The following is a 23,188-nucleotide window of genomic DNA, read 5'->3' on the forward strand; positions in this document are numbered from 1 at the left end:
TTTTCTCCAAAATCATTAATACATAGACTATCAAGTAATCTGTCTATTTTCCACCCTATAAGGGATCTTTGAATGTCACTTGGTGTCAGAGAGATACAAGGAACACTGCTGAGCTTTGTAATTCTAATGGAGGGTCACCATTTTTGTCTTGTTTAGGTTTTTTTCCCTTGCTCAGAGGAACTAGGATGCAACCTGACATCAAAGGCACTGGTGTATATCTTCTTGCCCACTGGCATTCAGCAGAGAAACTAGAGAGAATCACGGTGTGAAACATCTCTCCACATCTTTTTTTTAAAAATTGTAAAATCCAGCCTGAGGAAGAGTTCTGTTGAACTCAAAAGCTTGAATACGGTTTATTGTCACTATAGCTGGTCCTAAGAAAAGGTATTAAGAGGACTATTGCTTGTTTTTTATTTTGATTTTGGAACATCTTCCACCTACCATTGCTATACAGATAACGGCCATAACTTCTGTGTCTTATTTACATGTCAGGTTTCAAAGAAACCAGTGGCCCAGTGGAAGGGATTGGAAGATTGGTTGTAGCACTTGGCTCCTTTCTGTCCTGGTCACCAGTAGGGCTGCATCCACACAGCAAAGGTTCTCCATTCTGCATTCATTGCCACTGCAGAAGCATTCACAATGACAATGGAGTGTCCCCACAAGAGTTTTTGGCACTTTCCTTCAGCTGTCATTTCCCCTACATTTTTCCCTTGCCACACAAACAGAGGGCTTTTTGAGGGCATCCATTTGTTTGTTTCCTCAGCAGGGCTTTTTTTCAGCTGGAACCTCTTGAAAATGGTCACATGGCTGGTGGCCCCGCCCCCCTGATCTCCAGACAGAGGGGAGCTGAGATTGCCCTCTGCACCAGCGACATGGAGGGCAATCTAAACTCCCCTCTGTCTGGAGATCAGGGGGCGGGGCCACTGGCCATGTGACCATTTTCACCAAGGAGGGGAGTTTAAAAAACTCCCCCCTTGTTCCAGCTGACCCAAAGTGACGTCATTCTGCGGTCCTGAGTTCCACCACTGAGTCCCACTACCTCTTTTCCCAGAAAAAAGCCCTGTTCATCAGTAATGGCTACAGTACAATATCATTCTAATGCTATAGCAATTACTGATTGTTTTTAAGCTCTCAAAAAAAGTACGGAATATGGAATATGGGAATGATGGAAGGAAACTGGCACTGATGTGGGCGGAACCTTTAAAAAATATGCACCTTCCAATCCAAATGGCTTGGACTGCGATCTTTCAGAAAAGATTGTAATAAACCGGGTCCAAAAAAGAGTGTGCCGAGGATGGCAAAAACCTAGAAAGGGGACAGCAAGAGGATGATCTTGTGTGGATGCTCCCCTAAACAGTGCTCCAGAATGGAAGCCAAGGCAGAGAAAAATGTCCTCATGGAAGCAATCGTGGTGGAGGGGGAAGTAAAGAAGCAGGGGACTGGGGAGCAGGAAAGCTCATGAGGGAGCAGCGAGCGGCACCAGCAAGCACAGCCATACTGAGAACACCGAATGGGGACAGAAGGGGAGGGAAATTGGTGAGGCCCTCCTCAGCAGAGAACAGGCTGGGCAGGTTCCTTGAACCCAGCTTCCTACCAATCCCTACTGCTGAGTCTCTGGCAACTGACTGCCGCTTAGTACACCCAAATGGTGCCCTTCATGACAAGAAGTGCTGCTGGAGATGGGAGAAGGCTAGAGAATGTAGGGAAGGCTGGGAGTCTGGGAGGATAGGGTGTGTGTGTGTTTGTGTGTGTCTTTAAGAGTGTATAAAAGGCAGAGATGCAAACCAGGAGGCCAGAAAAGAAGAGAGCGGAAGAGATCAGTAAAGCCTGGTTTGGCAGGGTTTGATTCTCATAACTACGCAGGTTGGAAGTGGGACCACTCCACTGAGCCACGTAACACCAAATGTTCGTGCAATTCCCCTTCCCTCCCTTACCTATAGGAGACAGCATTGCACCAGAAGAATTTTCTGCTACAAGAACTTCCTCTCCAATCCCTGCCCCCAGCCACCCCACTCCCCACACAACCAGTTACTGAGAAAGAGGGAGAAAGCAGGACTGATGTAGGATGCTGGGGAGGAACAGGCCATTACCTCATTCACAGCCACGTTGCTGTTTTCTGCATTTGCTGTCAAGCTCTTGAGGCTTTTCATGTCCGACATACTCCTTCCTGCGAGACTAGAGTGGCTATCGTCCATTTTCTGGGGGAGGACAAGGTCACCATCAACTCAGGACCAACTTTCTCATAACTATTTTGATCTTTTATGACATTTTGGCCTCTCCTTCCACCCCATAATCAACCACAATCTCTCCCTCAAGGCTTCGTCCCAGAATGTACAAACGACAGAAGTCTTCCTTCAGTTTGGTGAGCTAGTTTGAGAGCCAGTTTGGTGTAGTGGTTAAGAGCGCGGGACTGTAATCTGGAGAGCCGGGTTTGATTCCCCCCTCCTCCACTTGCAGCCAGCTGGGTGACCTTGGGTCAGTCACAGCTTCTAGGAGCTCTCTCAGCCCCACCCACCCCACAAGGTGTTTGTTGTTGTGAGGATAATAATGACATACTTTGTAAACCACTCTGAGTGGGTGTTAAGTCATCCTGAAGGGCAGTATATAAATCGAATGTTATTACTACTACTATTATTATTCACCTTCTTACTATTCTGCATTGTAATAAAGGTCAGGTCATCCATCGTGAGAATCATCTTGTTTGGTCCCTTCATTAGCTGGGCATGTAAAATGTAGCGCCTGTGGGAATCAACACAAACAGAGCAGAAAATTTGGGGACAAGAAGTGGCTGACCAGAGGGAGAAACTTAAAAGGAGAACCGTACAGAATCCAAATGGCTCCTCACATTTGTAGTCGCCAAGGATGTTTGCCGGGCTCACCTGATATAGAAGGCAAGGCAAATTCCCAACACGATCAAGACACCGACCAAAAGGAACAGGAGAATGATATAACTGGCATCAACCCCTACGCAAAGACGAGAAGAGAGAGTTATTATTACCACGGAGGGATTTCATTTAACCTACGTTATGACCGTGCTGTACAAAAATACAGTACCATTTGCCCTCTCCTCTTCAAAAAGAAAAAAGCCCTACACAGATTTACCTGCGCACTACCTGGTTTTAAAGCTAACACCCCCTTCAGACTCTAGGCGTTTATTACAATCTTTTCTTTCCTCTTTCCACCATCTGACCCCCATAATTAAATTAATTGCTTCCAAGCCAACGGATAGTCTCTCTTCCCCAGCCTCCACACTGTGAGATAAAGCAGAAGGGCTGTCAAAGAACCCTTTAACATTCCTACATTCCCAGTGGGCGTCATGTGGGATAACATCCCCGTTTTTATGGGCATCTGATAAACCGGGCTAATGTTTATGACACAGTGAAAGGTGCAATGATCCAGTTTTTCCAAATGTGTTTGTTGTCGCCTTATTCCATTATCGGAAGATATGGAAGTGTTGGCTCTAACACATTTGCCTTCAGAACAAAATGCTTAAAACAGGAGGATGGCCTGATGGTCATAAAGACAATAAAGGAGAAACAGGAAATGTCTTATTGCAGGATGTCAAAAGGTGGATGGATAGATGGGAGTATATAGGAATGGTGTGGTTAACCGGCAAGATAGATAGATAACATATCAGAGATTGGATGGATAGATGTGGGGGCTTTTTTTCAGCTGGAACGCGGTGGAACGTAGTTCCGGAACCTCTTGAAAATGGTCACATGGCTGGTGGCTCCGCCCCCTGATCTCCAGACAGAGGGGAGTTTAGATTGCCCTCCGCGCAATCTAAACTCCGCTCTGTCTGGAGATCAGGGGGCGGGGCCACCAGCCAAGTGACCATTTTCTCCAAGGGCAGCCCACTGAGTTCCACCACCTCTTTTCCCAGAAAAAAAGCCCTGGATTGATGGAGCTCATGAGGTTGCCTAGTTGGTATATATGATGGAATGTACGGGTGGATTATATGAAGACAAAGGTGTTTACAGAGATAGGTGGATAAAAAGAGCTGGACACATTGCTGGGCCAGTGGCCTGACAAACAGACGGAGGCACAGGGACAAAGAAGGGCCTCTCGCTTGCTACTTCCCCCCGCCAGCACTCACCCCCAGTGCAGATTGCAACAGAATCAAACCAGCAGTTGGCATCTGAGTCTGGAATGTTGCTGTGAGGCCAATGAACAGTATGCCCAAAGTATCGCAGGGTGCCAGCAGCCATATCCACACTGTAGGTGGGCCAAAGGCGAACACCCCGGCCATCTGTGTCCAAGATAATATAGGGGAGCAAAGCATCTCCACGCCCATCGGCCTTCACTGTCTGGCTGAAGCCTTCCAGCTCGAAGTCCTTGGCGTTTTCAGCAACAGTAGAACCCATTACCCACTTTCCAGACTTTTGAGTCTTATCCACTGCTTTGGCCAGGAAGTAGATGGAGTTGAAGATGGTACCAAAGAGGGGATGTACCTGCAAAGAGAAGGCCGGAAGAGTTATGGAGGGATACCTGGATTCTTCAACCTAAATCGATTACACCCATTAAGATCTTCAGCTTTTAGTTTCTTGCTTTGCAAATGTTTTTTTCTGCTTAGCCCCAGAAGAGTTATCCATATAAGGACAGCCTGGAATACAAGCTTGGCCTTACATTCCTACCCTTAAAATACTAGTGCAAACCCCCTCCCAACGGATCACAAATGGAAACAATGATATGGCCCAATGTTTATTCCAAGGATCACTGCCCAAGTCACCAGTCTGCTGTCTATCACACATTGCATAACTCTATACTGTGCAGCTAGTTTTTCATTGATCCAAGAGCCAGAAGGGTGTTTGTTGTTATTAAGTTGCACTGGAAAACATAATCATCCTAAAAGAGCTTACCAACTGTAAAAAATAGACCTCAGTGGCTGCAGTGGATGACACGAGCTCTGCTTTGCCTAGTGCCTTAGTATTCACGTACAGTCATTTACCTAGATAAGTGCTAAAGATACGATGCAATCACACACCTGTTCTGAGATTTATTTTCTAGAGACCCTGGAGAAGAAACTGGAATCTTAAAAACTGACAGTGCTATGAACTTGCACCCACAAAGCTTTGACAAGATAATCGCAGAGGGACAAAGCAGGGACAGTTGCTTACTAGGGGCAGGTGCCCGAAGATCAGAACTTCCTATGGTACAGGACTGGCTGAAGCATATGCCTTGCTGTTTTTGAAATTTCACAATATAACACACCACAAGGAATACAAATCTGATTTTAGTTTTTAAAATACGAAATATGAAATGCTCAGGATGCTGGATCCTATCCATTGCCCACAATGGTGCACAAGATCCAGAGGAGGTAGCCGTGTTAGTCTGTATTTGCAAAAGAGTAAAGAATCCAGTGGCACCTTTAAGACTCACCCACTTTATTGTAGCATCAGCTTTCGAGAACCACAGCTCTCTTCATCAGATGCATTGATGCATCTGATGAAGAGAGCTTTGGTTCTCGAAAGCTGACGATGCCTCTGACGAAGAGAGCTGTGGTTCTCGAAAGCTGACGATGCATCTGACGAAGAGAGCTGTGGTTCTCGAAAGCGTATGCTACAATAAAGTTGGTTAGTCTTAAAGGTGCTACTGGACTCTTTACTACATTAGTGCACAAGACACACAGCCATACTCCCTGTGTAGCCTTATATGTTTTAACCTGGGCACGCCTTCCTCCCACCCCCCACCCCCACATCCCGCCCTCCTTCCCCTTTCCCCAGGGCGGCACCTGATCGGCATTGAGGTGGCTGGGGAGTTCCCTCTTCTGCTGAGCGTCCCTGAAGGCCTGCCGGAAAGACCGTTCCGGGGAGTCGATGGTGACTGTGAGCACCGCATCATAGGCCATGCGTAGTTTCCTGCTTTCTTCCAGGATGCTGTAGGACTCCTTCTGGTAGGGCATGCTGTAAGTCAGGGTGTCATAGGGGATGAAAACGTAAGTCCCGTCTATCATGTCCAACTCTTCGGCCTTCTCCAGCAGGAGCTTCTGCTCCCTGCCACCCAGCAAGGCAGAGTGCATGCACATGATGATCACTGGAGGCGAGAGGGCAAGGGGGAGAAGAAAGGAGTCATGCAGAACAGCAGGCAGGGAGGCCACAAAGGCTCAGAGAGGAGGGCAGGTCCCGTCTGGGCTTGACAGGACTTCCTTTGAATCCCAGAACTTGTGGCAACATACTGTGGAAGAGAGGGCCTCTTTGTAGGTGCAGCCTGGAGGGCCCTTTTTAACCTGAGAAACATCTTGGATTATGCAAAACAGCAGAAAGTGTCTCTTGCTTGAAAGCTTCCAAGCCCCCCCCTCCCATATCTGCATCTTGTACAGGCCTCATTTTTAAAAAGGGAATGTGTTTGACCATGCCAGGAGACAGGCAGTGGCTTAGGGTTGACAGGTCCAGGCTGGGAAATTCCTGGAGATTTGGGGGTGGAGCCTGTAGAGGGCAGGGTTTGGGGAGGGGAAGAGCCTCAGAGGGGTATAATGCTATTGTGTTTACCCTTCAGAGCAGCTATTTTCTCTAGGGGAACTGATCTCTGTTGCCTGGAGACCAGCTGCAATTCCAGGAGATCTCCCCTGGAGGCTGGCAACCCTACAGTGGCTCCATGGTGAGAGTGCATTTTATTACACGCAGAAGGTGCCAGGTTTGATCTCTGGCAATGCCTGCTGAAGGTCCCTGGGCAGGAGGTGAGAGGAGGAAGAGAAAAAGCAACCCAAAGCTTCAGTGCAAAGCTCCCTAGAGCCACAGCGGGCCGTACTTCTGACCAAAAAGCCACAGGATTTGGCTTTATGGGGTTTTCTCCCCAGTTTTCCAATAAGGAACAGCCTTGAAGATATGCGAGGCTACAAAGTGGCTCTAGGACTAGCACTGCCCGCCCTGCTGAAGTGCCTGCATGCCACCTGTGCACCGTTTGGTTCAACAAGTGTGCCAAAACTGGTATAAGTTCCAGTACTGTGTAGTGGTGAGAGATTCTGTCCCTGGAACTCCCCACCACTAGAGGAAGCAGGGAAACACAGACAAAATAATTTTTGTCTTTTAATCCAAATACCCATTAGTTCAGCCATCTGTTTCATCTAGTCTCCCATATGCTTCCACAGATGTCAATCAGGACACCGTTTTCAGCCCTTCCACATCTTACCAAGGTTGAGCTGATTAGAATTATTCCCACTCTAAACATGCTGGTTTTGATTTAACAGTTTCAGCACTGTTCTCTATTCCGCCATCTCAATTAAACCACTATTTAGGAAGCATAATGCAAGCAGCTAACTCCATCACTCTTTTGAAAATCTCTTCAGCCAGTCGAGCAGCATGTTTCCTGTATCACGTGAAAATCACAACTCCCAACCAAACACAAGTAAATCAGATGGAACAGAAAGAGAGCGTTACTAATGTGAGAAATTTTGAGGTCTCACAAAAGATTTGGCAACAGAGTCCTTACAAACACGGCAGAACAAATATAAAATGTAGTTTAATACACTGCACAACCTTCATTTAACAAACTTCTTTCCTATCAGGTAGGCCTACAATTGCAGTTACTAGAAAAAGCCTGATTCAAATATGCTAGAAAATGAGGCAGAAGAGCCTCGAGGAAGAAGAATTGGATGTGCCACTCGAGACCGCCAAGTGGTGGATTCCAGCTATGAATGCTTCTTGCATAAAAAAAACTCCATGCAAATAGAAACATTGTACACTGGGGGAAAGGATCGACCCATTCCCTTTGCTTGCTTTGCTGGTTTTCTACTTGCAGGGAGATTTTCATATCAGAAAGCATCCCAAAGTGTGACTCTGTACCTGACATTCTGAAGTGGTTCACCACAGCCTTCAGCGCATCATGCACATGTGTATATGACCCAGGTTATCTACAGATCTCAGTTATCAGGGCTTTCCATGTTACGTGGAATATTGGGATGTCCTCCCCACAGCCTTGCAACATCTTCCTTCTTTATATTCAAAACCCAGATGTTCTGGATTGTCATCCCTTCTGCTGCTGGTTCCAGTTTTAGCCAACTAGGTTCCCAACCTCCTCCTAGAGAGTATGAAAGGACAACAGCCATAACCATACTGAAAAGGATTCTGGGAGTAAAATTCGCCATAGGCCTAAGTGAGAATGTTATGTATCAGAATATCATCACAGTAAAGAGCCCTGTATTACCTTTAAGACTAACCAACCTTATTGTAGCATAAGTTTTCGAGAACCACCGCTCTCTTCATCAGTTGCATCTGACAATGAATCTGACAATGCAACTGACAAAGAGAGCTGTGGTTCTTGAAAGCTTATGCTACAATAAAGTTGGTTAGTCTTAAAGGTGCCACTGGACACTTTACTATTTTGCAACTACAGACTAGCACAGCTAACATCTCTGGATCAGAATATCAACAACTGCAAAAGTACTTTTCTTAGAGCCAGCAGTTTCAATTGGTAGACTTGCTACTACAGTAAATCTTGCTGTCTTTATCAGTGTGAACAACTATATGAGGGAATGGTCTTGAATTAACAATACCAAGAAAGGACAAAAATAAGTACTTTATGGTATTTTTATCAGTGTGAAGACAGTTTCAGTTTGCACTAACCAATCCCTTTGTCTTCTTTGCGCATGACAAATTTGGCCGAATCCACACTTTCTTTTTGTTTCCGCGCCTTTTTCACAAGCGGTGCTCTGTTCATGCAGATACTCACACGCTTTCCCATTCCGCGTGTTCCCCGCCATCACCGCGCCACAATTGCGCCTTCCTTCCAAACCACGTGATAGTGGCGGAAATCCGTTTTCTCCCCGCCTTTTTTTTTTTTTGCACAGTGCAGAAAGGTCGGTATACCGGTAAACCAACTGTAGTGAGCAGTGGTTTGCGCGGGAAAAGAAATGGTCACCGGAGCATGCATATGTCACACAGGGACCGTTTCCCTACTGTGTCCCGCCATTTTTAAGAGCGCGAGGAGCCAAGCCGAGCAATCCGGTATTTCTCACAACGATCGTCTCCAGTAAATGGCAGGTGCGGAAAACAAATATATTCCTGAAAGCTTAGGACGCAGGTGGGAGATTCTACCATGTGCGAAAGACAGAATGCATCATCTCGTGGTGTCGCGTGGCTGTGCTGCGAAGCATGCCAACCACAATCTGAGCCATCATCACAAATACCACACTCTAAGCATCCATGTTGTTAACTACTAAAAGCAGAAAACCACTCTGAGCAGCAGAATTTCCGGACAATGCCTTTAATGTGACCATCTAATTTCAAATTTGCCCACCATAACAACCAGCCAATTGTTAGAAAGTGGTCTGTGACGAGCAAAAAATGATCCAATCAAAGATGAGGGGGAGGGTACATTGCCATTTCTTAAAAGTCGGAATATCGTTATACCGGAAAATTTGACCTTTTTTTAAAAAAAAAGGGAAGTGACGTGCGCCGTCAATTCTGACAGTGGAGGATGGAACCGCCCACTGTAATGCTTTACTCAGTGGCGTGTGGAGAAATGATTGCATCATGAAGACACACTGGAAGGGTGAATGTGATGATGCACAGCATGTTAGCGGAATGAACCCGATTGCCACGACTGCACAAGATAAGCGGATGGTGAGTGAGTGTGGATTCGGCCAAAAAGGATGTTTGGTACTGACTATAAAGACTTAGTTCTGATTTGGCATGGGAGTTCTCCTCCTTGAGGTCTCCTGCTGCAGCAGTCTGATTTTAAAACTTACAGTCTTAATTTCCCAAAGTATCTTGCTGGATTTTTCCCTTAACAATAACACAGCTTAATAAATCCAGAGGAGTTAGCTGTGTTAGTCTGTAGTCGCAGAACAGTAAAGAGTCCAGTAGCACCTTTAAGACTAACTAACTTTATTGTAACATAAGCTTTTGAAAACCATGGCTCTCTTCATCAGATACACCGTCAGAGAACCAACTTCATTGTAGCATACGCTTTCGAGAACCACAGCTCTCCTTGTCAGATGCAGCGATGCATCTGACAGAGAGAGCTGTGGTTCTCGAAAGCTTATGCTACAATAAAGTTGGTTAGTCTTAAAGGTGCTACTGGATTCTTTACAGCTTAATAAAACTTCAGCACTTTAATTGCTATTATATTCTCCTGGTGGCTTGAATCATGGCCGGGCAATAGGGTTGCTAGGCCCCCTGGGGCCCAAACTGGGGGACAGAGGGATGGAAGGTGGGCACGCATGGGGGAAACTCTGGAATCTTAATTCTCTCACCGGGTGCTCCCGTTCCCATTCCATTCACCATTTCCCCCCCTCCAGCCCGGTAAAAGGTGGGAGGGGCTGGGAGGAGGGGATCCCCACCCTAACCGGGGGACTTGGGATCCCTACTGGACCACATACCAAGCGTAGGTAATGACTAAAAAACTTATTGTGTGAGCAGTTATGATGAGACACAATATGCTTCTTGTCATATCAGACTATTTAAGCTCAGTAGAACCTAGGGTTGCTGTTCCCTCCCGCTGCCCCCACCACCACTCACCTGGCCAGCAGGGGGAAAGACAGGAAAACAGGCCTCCGAGGCAAGCTCCCAGGATGGCACAACGACATCACTCCCGGGAGTGACATCGTTGCACCACCCCAGGAGTTCTCCTGCGCCTTGCATGGGGCCCAAATCAGCCTGGTGCAGTGTGTGCACGTGCTCCCAGACCTGCGCGATGACATCACACCTGGGAGTGATGCCATTGCGCAGGCCCAGGAGCATACGCACACAGAGAAAAAACAAAAAGCTGAGTGCTGGGTCCCCCCCCCTTCCTGTTTGGAAACCCTAGCAAGTGTCAAAGTCAAAAGCTCTTGGGTGTTATAGGATGGTTTCCACTTACACTGAATATGTGATCTCGAATGTGACTATTCAGAGGTGAAAATATATGAACTCTTGAACCCATCTTTAGCCATGTTTAATATGGACTCTGCTCCCCCTCGTGCCAATAAAACGTAGTTCTATTAACATCCAAATATGAGACCCTCTTCCTTTGACAGGCACATACATACATACAGCCTCGCCCTGCCATACCTCGTATATTGTGGGCCCTCTGAATCTTGCAGAGGGTGTCCTGTGCTCCGTCAGGGTCACTGTCCATAGTGGTCACCACACCAACGGGGAGGCCCAAGTTTCGCAAAGAGTGGGCCAGGCCCTGGCCTACCTCCACCCAAGTGTCCTGGTCAGAGGTTACCACGGCAACATGAGCCCACCGAAAGTACTTGAGCACAGTGTAGATGACAGCTGACGTCTGTGGCAACGACCGGGCAAAGGTGCCGAAACGCTCCACGGCTGCATCGTCAGTCAAGCAAGCCCAGGAGAAAATGGGCTTGTTCCAGGCTCTGCCCAACCAGCCAGCTGCCTCACAGATTGCAGGGTTGACAGGGCCGATAAAGCCGGAGGCATAGCGTTCCATGTTCACGAAGCCCACCAGGGCCTGAGATGTCTGACACTCTTCACTGAGGAGGACGTAATCGAACCAGTAAGCCTGGTTCACAGTTGGGTCTTTGTTGATGCGGGCAACAGCCAACTTGGCTGCCACCTCCGGGTATGCCTGGGCATAGACGGAGTCACAGTTCCAGGGACCCATCACACCCACCTTGAAGGTAACCAGGTGGACACAGCTGGGCAAGCAAAGTAACAAGAGCCAAAAGAAAAGGACTCGCCGGCGAGGACCTCTGTAACAGCTCCACCTAGGATGGTTAGAAAGTTGGAGTAGGAAGCTCTGGAAGCCAAACCAGGCAGGGATCATGTTGTCTTGGAGCCAGGAGATGATATGGTGAGGAGAGAGACAGGGAAAGGTGAAAGGGGAGAAGGCACAGCTCCCGGAGCCTCTAGTTCCTCAGTGGACAGGCCCCCATAAGTCTTTTGTTGGGCTAGGTCCGTTGGCTTCCATCAGCTTGGTTAAGGTTCTCCACACACAACCAACAAAAGAGAGGGAAGAATGACACTGAAAGAGAGAGAGAGAAGAAAAATGTCAGACGAGGATGGGAGTGAGACACTTAGGCCCCTTGCCATGCTGAGAGACAATAACAAGCAAAAGAGCACAAACGTTTCCAGTTAAGTGCTGTATTTTAACCTAATTTTGCCCATTTGAAACCCTGTTTGGGAGAACTGTGCTGCCCACAGAAGGCTAGCGAGAAGGAATATGGCCAATGCCTTCCCTTCTTTCCCTACCGTCTTGTTACTGGTGGCAGCCATCTTGTTTCTCTCAGCAATCTTCACAGTTGTCGGTCATTTTACCTCCAGGGGCAGGCAATGAGACCTTGATGCCAGGATTTGTAGGCGCTCTAAAACCTACAAATACACTCCTATTTCTTTATGAGAGGTGAGACAAGGCTCTCTCCATGACCCTAATTAACACCACCCCTTCGGTTTGCCTGGTCCAGGTTAGGAAATTCCTGGAGATTTTGGGGGTGGAGCCTGGAGAGGGTGGGATTTGGTGAGGGGAGGGCCCTCAGAATGGTATAATGCCATAGAGTCCACCCTCCAAAGCAGCCATTTTCTCCAGGGGAACGGATCTCTGGTACCTGGAGATCAGTTATAATTCCAGGAGATCTCCAGCCACCACCTGGCGGCTGGCAACCCTACCTGTCAGTTCTAGGGATGGCAGTCCAAGGCAGATAGACCCCCAAACTCCTCACAGCAAGCACTCCAATGCATTGGTTGAAAGGTCTTTATTTAGGGATCCATTAAGTTCATGGGTACATCCTAGGGTTACCAGCCTCCAGGTAGTAGCTGGAGATCCCCTGGAATTACAGCTGGTCTCCAGGCCACAGAGATCAGTTCACCTGGAGAAAATGGCTACTTTGGGGGGGTGGACTTTATGGAATTATGCCATGCCAAGGTCCTTTCCCTCCCCAAACCCCTCTTTCTCCAGGTTTCACCCCTTAGATCTCCAGGAATTCCCCAACTTGGAGCTGGCAACCCTAGTACATCCATAGATGGTAAAGTTGGCAGGAATGATTATACAGGCAAAGGCACGATTGATATAGGGAGTACTATTCCCCCCTCCCTTGGAGCAGTCTGCATTTAGGCGTGAAAACCTAAGAAATTGCATGAGAACACATTAGCTTAGTCTGGATAGGAACGGCAGAAGGTTACAAAGAAATCAAAGTCTCTCTCTCTCCCCTGGGAAACGGTAACATTTCTGGTTCCAGCTGCAAGGCCAGCGCCACATATTTTCAGAGATAACAGGCTGGTTACTTTCTCTGTGAAATCAGCATTAGTACCTTCGTTTTCAGGCAGACCACGAATGACCTGACTATGTGGCTACATTACAAAGCATAACTATATGGTCATGGCATGAGATCAATATATTAGAATAGAGAGATCAATACATTAGATCAGAGAATACACAAATGGCATGGGTGTGTGCACGCATGACACTACCATCCCTCTCACAATGCCATATACAGCGCATCTAAAGGCAACAACAAGAAGGAACGTTGTCGCCCTTCCCCCTTCAAACACATCCGTGGGTCATGGCAGGCTTTGGCCTAAAGTCCACCCTATCCCATCAGCCTTGGCTGGAATTAGTCAAACCACTGTTCTGCTCAGCTCGGACAAGCTCCTCAAATCCTAATCTCACCACTGAAGTAAAACAGGACTGACCTTTCGGCCCCAGCTGCCGGATCATATTAGAGGCAAATCAGCAGGACGGCTTTCATGCTTCCACAGGTGCCGACCGGGTCACCTCTGCCTTTTGAGGAATAACAGGGGCTGCTGACTTTACTACAGCAATGCCATACATCTCGGCCCCCGCCCTATTAAATTTATCAATTCATAATGCTGTGAGGACCTAGAGGAAAATTGGACGGGTGGTGGTGGGGGACACACTTCAACTTTTCTTAATTTCACCTGCACACAGAAGTTTGGCAAGAAAAGCTGAAAATTGTGGGACGTTTTAAGCATATGTTTTGTGTTCTTGTTGGTTTAATTGCCTTTAAAAAGGATTAGACGGATGCACGGAAGAGAGGTCCAGCAATGTCTATTACCCTCACAGACAGCAATCCCCTAAATACCAGTGTTAAGAGGAACAACAGCAGGGGAGATATTGGCCCCATGCCTTGTTTGTAGGTCTCCGGGGCACCTGCTTATGAAATAGGATGCCGGACCATTGATTAGATCAGACCCGGCTGTCCCAACATTCTACTTTGTATTTACTCAATAACACTAGGCAGCAGCATTTTTTAATATATTGAAATAATATATTATTTGAATCTGAAAATTATAACAAATGGTCAAGAACAGTGTTTCAGGTGGGTTAGATGTGTTGGTCTGTAGTACAAGAGCAAGATTCTCAAAAGCTTATTATGCCCTGAAATTTTGTTGGTCTTAAAATGCGACTGAACTCGAATCTTGCTGTCAAAAAGAGGCAGCAGGTATGATTTTTAAAATCAGCTTTGCTACAAAAATTTGGCTTTCCCCCGTTTTTAACTCTCCTAATGAATTTTTCCACTTTAGCATACTACACTCTTCCAAGGGTAGAACGGAATTTTAATTTGTGACGGTACAACAGAAGAAGAGGGAACCATCTGAGCTTCTTAGTGGAAGCATGAGAAAAAAATGCAGTCAATGTTATGCAACACAAAAGAAGAATACTTATGCAATAGAAAAAAAGCAATGAATTGTAATGGACTCTGTGGCTTAGCTAGATGCTATGGTGACATATAATACAACATGGGAAAGGCAAATGGTTGGTTATGTTTTACAAAGGCAGGGATGTTGTATGGCATCCTGAGCTTCTTAGAACAAGGTGGAATAAACAGCAAATCAACAAATAAAATACCCTTATTTACTTCATTTATACCCCACCTTTCTTCCCTGGGGGAGGGAGCCAAAGCAGCTTATACATCGTTCCCCTCCATTTTATCCTCACAACAACCCATGAGGTAGCTTAGGCTGAGAGTGCGTGAGTTGCCCAAGGTATCCCAGCAAGCTCCTGGGGCAGAGTACAGATTCAAACCTGGGTCATCCTAGTCCAACGTTCTAACCACTACACCATACTGGCTGACTACCTGTGGTGCACCCCAATTGCGACCACATCATTAAACAGCATTTCTCACCCCTGCCATGGACTTCCCACTTTTCCCTTCTAGCATCACCTACAGATAATGGGTTGGGTTCCATGGACAGTGGTACAAGTTCCCCTCTCTTGATGTCAGAGTCTCCTCTTGCCTGAAGGAAAGCGGTCTTACACCACCGGAAAACAGCATCCTCAGCAGAGTGAGTCAATGGGACCCACAGGTTTCAGGCACCACAATGCCCGTCATCCCTCCTCACTTCTTCCAGAGGAGCCCCAATCCTCCAACAACAATCAGGCTAGTGAAAAACAATGGTAGTGTATTGAAATCAGTTGAAAAGTTGCTCTTTGGTACATCAAACACAAAAATGTCTTTTTTTGTATATGGCAACAGCAGTGAGAATGTTATATACTCAAAAATGGAAAAATATTACTTACAATAGAAAAATGGTTGGATAAGATGGAGTATGATGGCTTAATTAACATCTCTGACTAGGGAAAAGTCACTGGGTAAATATTCTATTACCTGGAAGCCCCTTACTGATTTTTTGAGGGAAACAGAGAGAAATGAACTGATGGTTTGTGTGTTTGAAGACTAGGAGATGTAGTCACTTAGGGTTAATTTGGAGTTAAGCTGTATTATTGACGGAAAAAGTAAGTTTGGAGTTACCATCACCTAGATGAATAAAAATCGAAAAAGGTGTAGAACAAGGGTGTGTTCTAGCTCCACACTTATTTAATTTATGCATAAACAACTTCTTCCCAAATTTGCAAAATAATACCCATATACCATTTTTTAAAAACCAACCACTGTCAATGCTTCTCTATGCTGACGACTTAGTTCTCCTTAGCTGAACTCCCATTGGCCTGAAGAAACTTGTGAGCGATTTCTGTATCTTTTGTTCCCAAGAGTGGCTGACAATAAATTTTACCAAAACACAGATCTTGAGATTTTCTAAGTCAAGATATTTGAAGGTACACCCCTGGCAAATTTATGGAGAAACCATCGAAAAAGTTAGACAGTTCAAATATCTTGGTGTGATGTTTAATTACGATTTGTCCTGGAACTCCCATATAAAATCTGTCATAGAAAAGACCCAAACAACATTAACTATTCTTTTATACCAAAGGTAGTCACAACTCATCCCTCTTCTGTTAATGTTATATAAAGCCATCATTCTTCCCAAATTGCCATCATTCTTCCCAAATTGCTTCCCAATCTGGATCAATGGATTGCGGGACCCTCTTGATAAACTCCAGCAAACTTTCTTTCATAAGAATCTCTCTTTTTCCCAGTGTACCTTCAGCTGGGCTCCCTCAAATTTCAACATTAGCATGGTATCATGCCATTAAGTTCAGATCATCACTCTGTGAATCTAACGCTTTACCATCTCTACCTCAACTAGTAAAAGATGATTCTTGGTTCAAAACTTGGCTTATCCCAATCGATTCAAAACTTGCCATACTAAACCCAAGCTTGATTCATAGGGTTTCACTGAAAAAAATCTTTGCAAGATGTACAAAACCGATTATTTAAAAAAGACGGGGCTATATTAAAATTCAAAGCTGATCAGAAATGCTCCCCAATTTATTTTCATCTATCCTATCAGAAAATGTTTGAACCGGCTAAATATCGCTTCTACTGAACAGTTCCAAAATATCGACGCTCTTTCATATTACTCAGACGCAACATGTTACCTTTGCTGAGATGAAGGATCAGTTTGGTAGAATTCCCCCTGAGAAGCGCTATTGTATTCATTATACGAATGATTCAATTGCCCATATCCTTTTTAGCTGTCCCTGTTACAATTTACTTCACAATCAATATATTATTTTCTGGACTGAATGTCTACAGAATATTTCTGAACAACAGAAACTAAAGATCTTGCTGTCAGGCAAGAAAAAAAATGTACATGTGATCTAGCCATATCTATCCATGGAGTTATAAATTACTTATAAAATACTTGATGTATGGCTTGTAGGGTAAGTTACAGGGAAAGGAAGCTTAATATGTAATATTTATATATCTGTTCACAGAAAAAATTGATACTTATCCTTAATTTCTACTGCTTTTTCTTTCGGGGGCTTCCCCCCTCCTTTTCTCTTCCTTTTCTCTTTGCTGTTTTTATTAATCTGGAAAAACTTCTTAATAAAAAACGGGTTTTAAAAACTTGTTTTTTTCCTTCTTGGTTGTGACAACTCATGTGGTGATTTCAACAGCTGTGAAGAAAGGGCATGTGGAAAATCAGTTGTGTATAAGTATTTTAAAAGAGACCACTGTTTCTTTATGAGATCAGTAAACATGACACCATCTGGAAAAAAATATTAGTGTCCACGGTGAAACAAAGGAGAAAACGCCCAAGGAAACATCAAGAAATAACGACTGTGGCTTAGTTCCCACATCTACTTCCTTAGCTTAAAAACATGTGTGTAAAAGTGTTTTTCTTTTGCCAAGACATTAGCAACAAGTAGCCCCTACACATTTAGGACTGGTGACTCAGCTTCCAAGGCTAAACTTGCAATTCCGTTTCATTTCCTGTCACATTTCTATCCTGCTTTGTCTCCATTAGACTACAGGATTCGCTCCTTCTCCATTTTTATCCTCACAACCACCTTGTCAGGTAGGCTCGTTCAAATAGAGAGCAATTGGCCAAAGGTCACTCATGTAATGATCTTCCTGGCTACGTGAGAATTTGAATGTGGCCAATATTGTGTAATTGCTGCCCCACACAGCTTCTCAGTTTCTAGGCTGAGGTGAGCCACACCAAACTCTCATCTTAGAAATAAATAATGGGTTCAAGTTTTATGGATGCGCATATACGTTTCAGTCCAGCTCTGCTATAGAAAAATGTTCTCCAGTGGTGGCAGAGCTTAATTTGAATAACCCTCACAAGGGTCACTTCTAGGGTTGCCAGGTCCAAGTTGGGAAATTCCTGGAGATTTGGGGGATGGTGCCTGGAGAGGGTGGAGTTTGGGAGGGAAGGGGCCTCAGAATGATATAATGCCATAGAGTCCACCCTCCAAAGCAGCCATTTTCTCCAGGTGAACTGATCTCTGTCATCTGGAGATCAGTTGTAATTCCAGGATATCTCCAGCCACCACCTGGAGGCTGGCAACCTTAATCACTTTGGCCCAGGCCTCATTTTCAGCTTCAGAGCTCAGATGTAAAAAAAATGTGACAAGAAAAAGACACATGTGCCTCTGCCCATGAGCAGAGTGCCCCACTGATGAAAAACAACCAACTCCTATTCATCAAGGAATTTAAGGGCAATGACTGCTTCTGCTAGGCTGGACTGAACTGTGTGTGGGCTTTGTTACTTGAGGGAAAAAATGCAACCAGGACAGGTTGGAACTAGGGGAGGACAGGCCCCGCTCTCTCAAAATCTACAGGCATGAAGTCTCACAGTCCCAGGGGCTGTCCCAGAGGACCCCCCCCCCAGCTTTATAGAGTTCATCCATGGCCTAACCAACACAGTCAATCACCCTTTTCATTTCAACCCCATAGAAAACGGGCCATTTGATGCCCAGAAAAGACGCTTCCAATTTAATTTCTCTGAGGAACATTAATGCAGCAGCTGCTCCTAAGTTTGCATTCCAGAGCCTGTTTGGGAGCGGGAAGGGATATTCTCTCCGGAGAAATGGGCCAATAAACCTGAGCTGGTGGCTCCCCCCCCACACCCATCCTCCCTTTCCCTGAATTACTGCTGTGAAACTATTTGCTTTGGAAGCACTTTCTGGGAGCTGTGCGTGTTCACACTTCTCTGTGTATGGTAAACAGTGTACCCCCCTCGGGGAATGACAAGCCAGAGAAAGCCAAGTTCTGATACTGACGTTCCTGCAAGGCAGACCCTCCCAGGCCCACCCTCCATGTTCTGAAGAGAATTCTGAGGAGAACGGGATTTGGCCGCTTTCATGCTGCCAGAGTCACAGATTTCCTCACATGGGCCATGGCCTGTTTAAGATCAAGAGGCCTTGCTCTGCTGTTTGAGATTTGTTTTCTCCTCACGCCGTAAAGGGGGCTAGAGAGAGCCACTGGACAATCATTAAATAAATCGTTAAATTAAAAAAAACGTTAAATAAATAAAGGTTCCCAAGCCCCAGTTGCTATCCTGTTGCTGGAAGCCAAGTCATTTGTGGTTGAATCAAAAGAAAGGATCACCAAAAAACCCGGCATATTTTGTACACTAGGGGTCCATTTTCTAACTCTCATTAGTCAGCAAAATAATAAAAGCGATGAGTGTCACACTGAGGTCACCGTAAATCCTCTGATCCATCAATAAATTGGAAAGTTCTTAGTCTGTCAAAAAGCTGGTGACCTTAACAGGGATACAAGCTACAGTTTCAGCTGACTGAGAAGGAAAATAATGTTTCAGCTGAACGCTTTTGTATTTGTGGGAAGAGAGAAATCGAAGATATAGCACACATTCTTTTTTATTATACCCTACATAATGTTCCATAACCAGACCCTTAGTCACTGTTGAGGATCACAGGTAAGATTTGTTTTTTGCCCCATGATCTGGTTTAAAAAAGTCATATAAGGGGCGCCTTGGCATGCTTTGGGAATTTGTCAGATTCACTACAAATGTGTTCTAGCCGTGTTTGCTGCAATGGAGACAAATTTTATATGATTATTACTCTTATGGAATATCTTTATTCTGATATTGGACCCACTGGTGCTCTACATTTTAGCATACATGATTCTGGTCTATTTTCATATTACTGGATATGTAGCTCTGCGTGTGTGTACCACAATTAGTTTCAAACGTATAGCTGATAAGAAGAACATAACAGCCTGCTAGATTAGACCAGTGGTCCAGGTACTGCAGCATCCTGTTTCACATAGTTGCCAACCAGTTATCCTGGAGGGCCAAACTAGCAGGACAGAGAGGCCAAGGCCCACCCCTGCTGCTGCCTCCTGGCACTGGAATTCAGAGGTTAGCTGCCTCTGGACGCAGCCATTCCCTTTGGTCACCTTGGCTAGTCACCGTTGAGGGACCTCCTCCTCCAATATAACAGGAGATCTCCTGGAGGCAAGCACTGACCCCCACCGCCCCCCAACTGAGCTTCTCCTGACCCCTAGAGTGGTATGAGATCACTTCTGGGTTTCCCCAGACTGACATTGTACCCTCAATGTCATGGCACCCGGTCCAAGTTGGGAAATTCCTGGAGATTTGGGGGGTGGAGCCTGGAAAAAGTGGAGTTTGGGGAGGGGACTCAATGGGGTATAATACCATAGAGTCTACTTGCCAAAGCAGCCATTTTCTCCAGGGGAACTGAACTGATCCTGGTGGTCTGAAGATCAGTGGTAATTCTGGGAGATCTCCAACCACCACCTGGAGGCTGGCAACCCCCCTTTGTCCCCATCCCCTAGTCTTCCACTAACGACTACCTTCACTGGCAGTGAATTCCATGATTTAATTACTTCTTGAGTAAAGACTTATTTCAGTGGATACCACCAAGTTTCACTATTATCGGAAAGGGTGGGGGGAGTTCCTTCTATCCACTTTCTTCATTCCATGCCTAATTTTATAAACCTGTTTTGGATGTCGGGGGTAATTTTCTGTTGACACAAATGCTAAACTTAATAGCATTGAAGTTGCTTACCCCTATAGGTGCAACATTTACTAAGGGCCAAACTACAAGTGACGAATGACACAGGTTGGACACTTGTCAGCTGCCCTCAAGTTTTGATGGGAAATGTAGGCAGCTTGGAGGAATGTTGGACAAGGGACAGTTGAAAAGTCCATTGGACAGCAGTCGGAGAGCCAAGCTGCGAGACTAGGACGCCTACATTTCCCATCAAAACTTGAGGGAAGCTGACAAGTGTCCAACCTGTGTCAGGCGTCACTTGTAGCTTGGCTCTTAGTGTGACATAATGCAGCATTGCCAGGGTTGGGAAATTCCTGGAGATTTGAGAGGGTAGAGCCTGGAGACAGTGGGGTTTGGAGAGGGAAGGGTCTTCAGCAGGGTATACTGCTGTACAATCCACCCTCCAAAGTTGCCATTTTCTCCAGGGGAAATGAGCTCTGTCACCTGGAGATGGATTGTAATTCCAGGAGTCCTCCAGCCACTATCTGGAGGCCTAGTAACATATGAGAAAAGGCCAGAGGAATTGGGCCATTTAACAACTGCATATACCAAGCACCGTGTCCAATTCAGACACCACTGTTTTATCACCATGGCAGGAATTTTTGTCTCGCCTTCTATCAGCTTAAAACTCAGTATGGACAGATGCAACAGATTCTCAAGCTACCCTGCTCTCAGACATGAGCAACGCACGCTTTCATGCGAAGAGAACTTTGACTCTTGAAAGCTCAGACCTTGGAAATCTATTTGGTCTCTAAGGTGCTATTGGACCCAGATCTTGCTCTTTAACTGCAGACCAACATGGTTGCCCACCTGAAACGGTATGCTTTTATGTTTGACTGGGGGTTTATTGCTGGATTATAATTACTAACTTTTAATGTTTTTATTGTGTAAGCCACCTCAGGCTGGTTTCCAGGAGAGATGGCATACAAATTTGCTAAATAAACAAACAGAATCAGGACTGATTCACCCATGGAAACCCTGCCTGTTTTCTACACACAGTTGTGCACACCCTGCCTTGTGGAGAAGATCTTGCATGAACCAAATAGCACGCTAAAACAGCCAGCGGCCATTTCCATTGGCAGGTGTGTATGGTGGATCTTGCTGAAGTGACAGCCCCATATCACTAGTTTACCCCAACATTTCTTCATGTGGTTGTTGTGTAAACACATACACAGTAATGCAGAGGAAATACACACAACACAAGGAAAGAGGGATTTCTGTGAGGAGCCACTTGAGATGGATTAATCTTCCAAATAGCACTGTAGCTGGCCTGAGCAACATATACAGGCTCTTCTGGATTTCATGAGCCTGTGTCTTTAAAATAATTCACTACGCAACACTTCCAAAGCCAAAGGTATCACAAGATGAGAGTTGATTTCATTCTTTGACAAGAGCCCATATAGATGGGAGAGAACCTCTCTTCTCTCTAAGCACTGCTGTTGCAATAGGTTTTGCAGGGACTTTTCACAGAGATCACGCAAGGAGAGCCACGTCCTTCTTAAAGACTACCCCATTTCCTTTTTCAAAAAGAGGACACTGGAGGAAATTGTGCATTTCCTACCCTTGGCACTGGAGAAAACATTTTCCTAGGACTCTTAAAACAAATAAATAAATGTGCTCTCATTCCCCAGCATATAGAATAAAGCCCTTCTGCCCCCATCTGGCAATTCAGAGCCACTGCTGCTAGTTTGGGGTGGGGCGGATATGTCTACAAACTGCTTTTGAGGAGTCATGCAAGACCCAAAGAAACACACATCCAGACATTTGTTGTTCTCTGTGTGTGACATGAAGAGCCTCAGTCCGTACTTTTCTGCATTCCAAAATCTAAATAATAAAATGCAGGCAACAGGAGCCAATGATCTTCTGGCCATAAACCCATCCACTGAGCACAAGTGGGATTAACTACGTAAACATACCAATGCATATTAGTGTTAACAGAACTTCCAAGAATGCTTCTTATGCTCACAGACTGGGCTTTTTTTCAGCTGGAACGCGGTGGAACGGTGTACCGGCACCTCTTGAAAATGGTCACATGGCCGGTGGCCCCGCCCCCTGATCTCCAGACAGAGGGAAGTTTAGATTGCCCTCCACACTGCTCCAGTGGCACGGAGGGCAATCTAAACTCCCCTCTGTCTGGAGATCAGGGGGCGGGGCCACCAGCCATGTGATTATTTTTGCCAAGGGCGATTTAAACTTTAAAAAACTCCCCCCTTGTTCCAGCTGACCCAAAGTGATGTCATTGTGCGGTCCTGGGAGCGTGCATGCACTTTGCGCACATGCATGTGGTACCAGGGGCACCACCTCCTGCCAGGAGTTGCCCCCTGTGCTGGCAACTCACTGAGTTCCACCACCTCTTTTCCCAGAAAAAAGGCCCTGCTCGCAGAAAAGGGAAAACAAAACTCAGGGCCAGATTATATATTCAGAAGCATCAGGTCAAAGGTGTTTTGTTTTGTTTTTGGACAATAAGAATGTAGTTTAAGGTGGGGGTTTGGAAAGCACATATGAATGTCCTCCTTTTTAAAAAATGACAGAACTAGTACAGCAGGATTCAACCTAACCTTTTTTCCTTGCATGTTATTTTTCTGCACTGAGGAGGGGTTTTTATTTTGTTTGGGGGGAT

The 23,188-nt window shown here is 45.6% G+C and overlaps 1 protein-coding gene across 1 annotated transcript in view; it reads right to left on the reverse strand.

The window, feature by feature from the left end:
• Positions 1–11,706, reverse strand: part of GUCY2D (guanylate cyclase 2D, retinal) — a 29,882-nt gene extending 18,176 nt beyond the window's left edge. The window contains exons 1-6 of the mRNA XM_054994542.1: positions 10,989–11,706; positions 5,732–6,033; positions 4,097–4,451; positions 2,880–2,964; positions 2,643–2,739; positions 2,091–2,198 (exon numbers count right to left, since the gene is read on the reverse strand). Of these exons, the coding sequence (XP_054850517.1) occupies positions 2,091–2,198; positions 2,643–2,739; positions 2,880–2,964; positions 4,097–4,451; positions 5,732–6,033; positions 10,989–11,706 (1,665 nt within the window). The remainder of the gene's footprint in view (positions 1–2,090; positions 2,199–2,642; positions 2,740–2,879; positions 2,965–4,096; positions 4,452–5,731; positions 6,034–10,988) is intronic.
• Between the last annotated feature and the right edge of the window lie 11,482 nt (positions 11,707–23,188).

Source organism: Eublepharis macularius, chromosome 12 (genome assembly GCF_028583425.1).
Source record: "Eublepharis macularius isolate TG4126 chromosome 12, MPM_Emac_v1.0, whole genome shotgun sequence".
NCBI classification, from domain to species: Eukaryota; Metazoa; Chordata; class Lepidosauria; order Squamata; family Eublepharidae; genus Eublepharis; species Eublepharis macularius.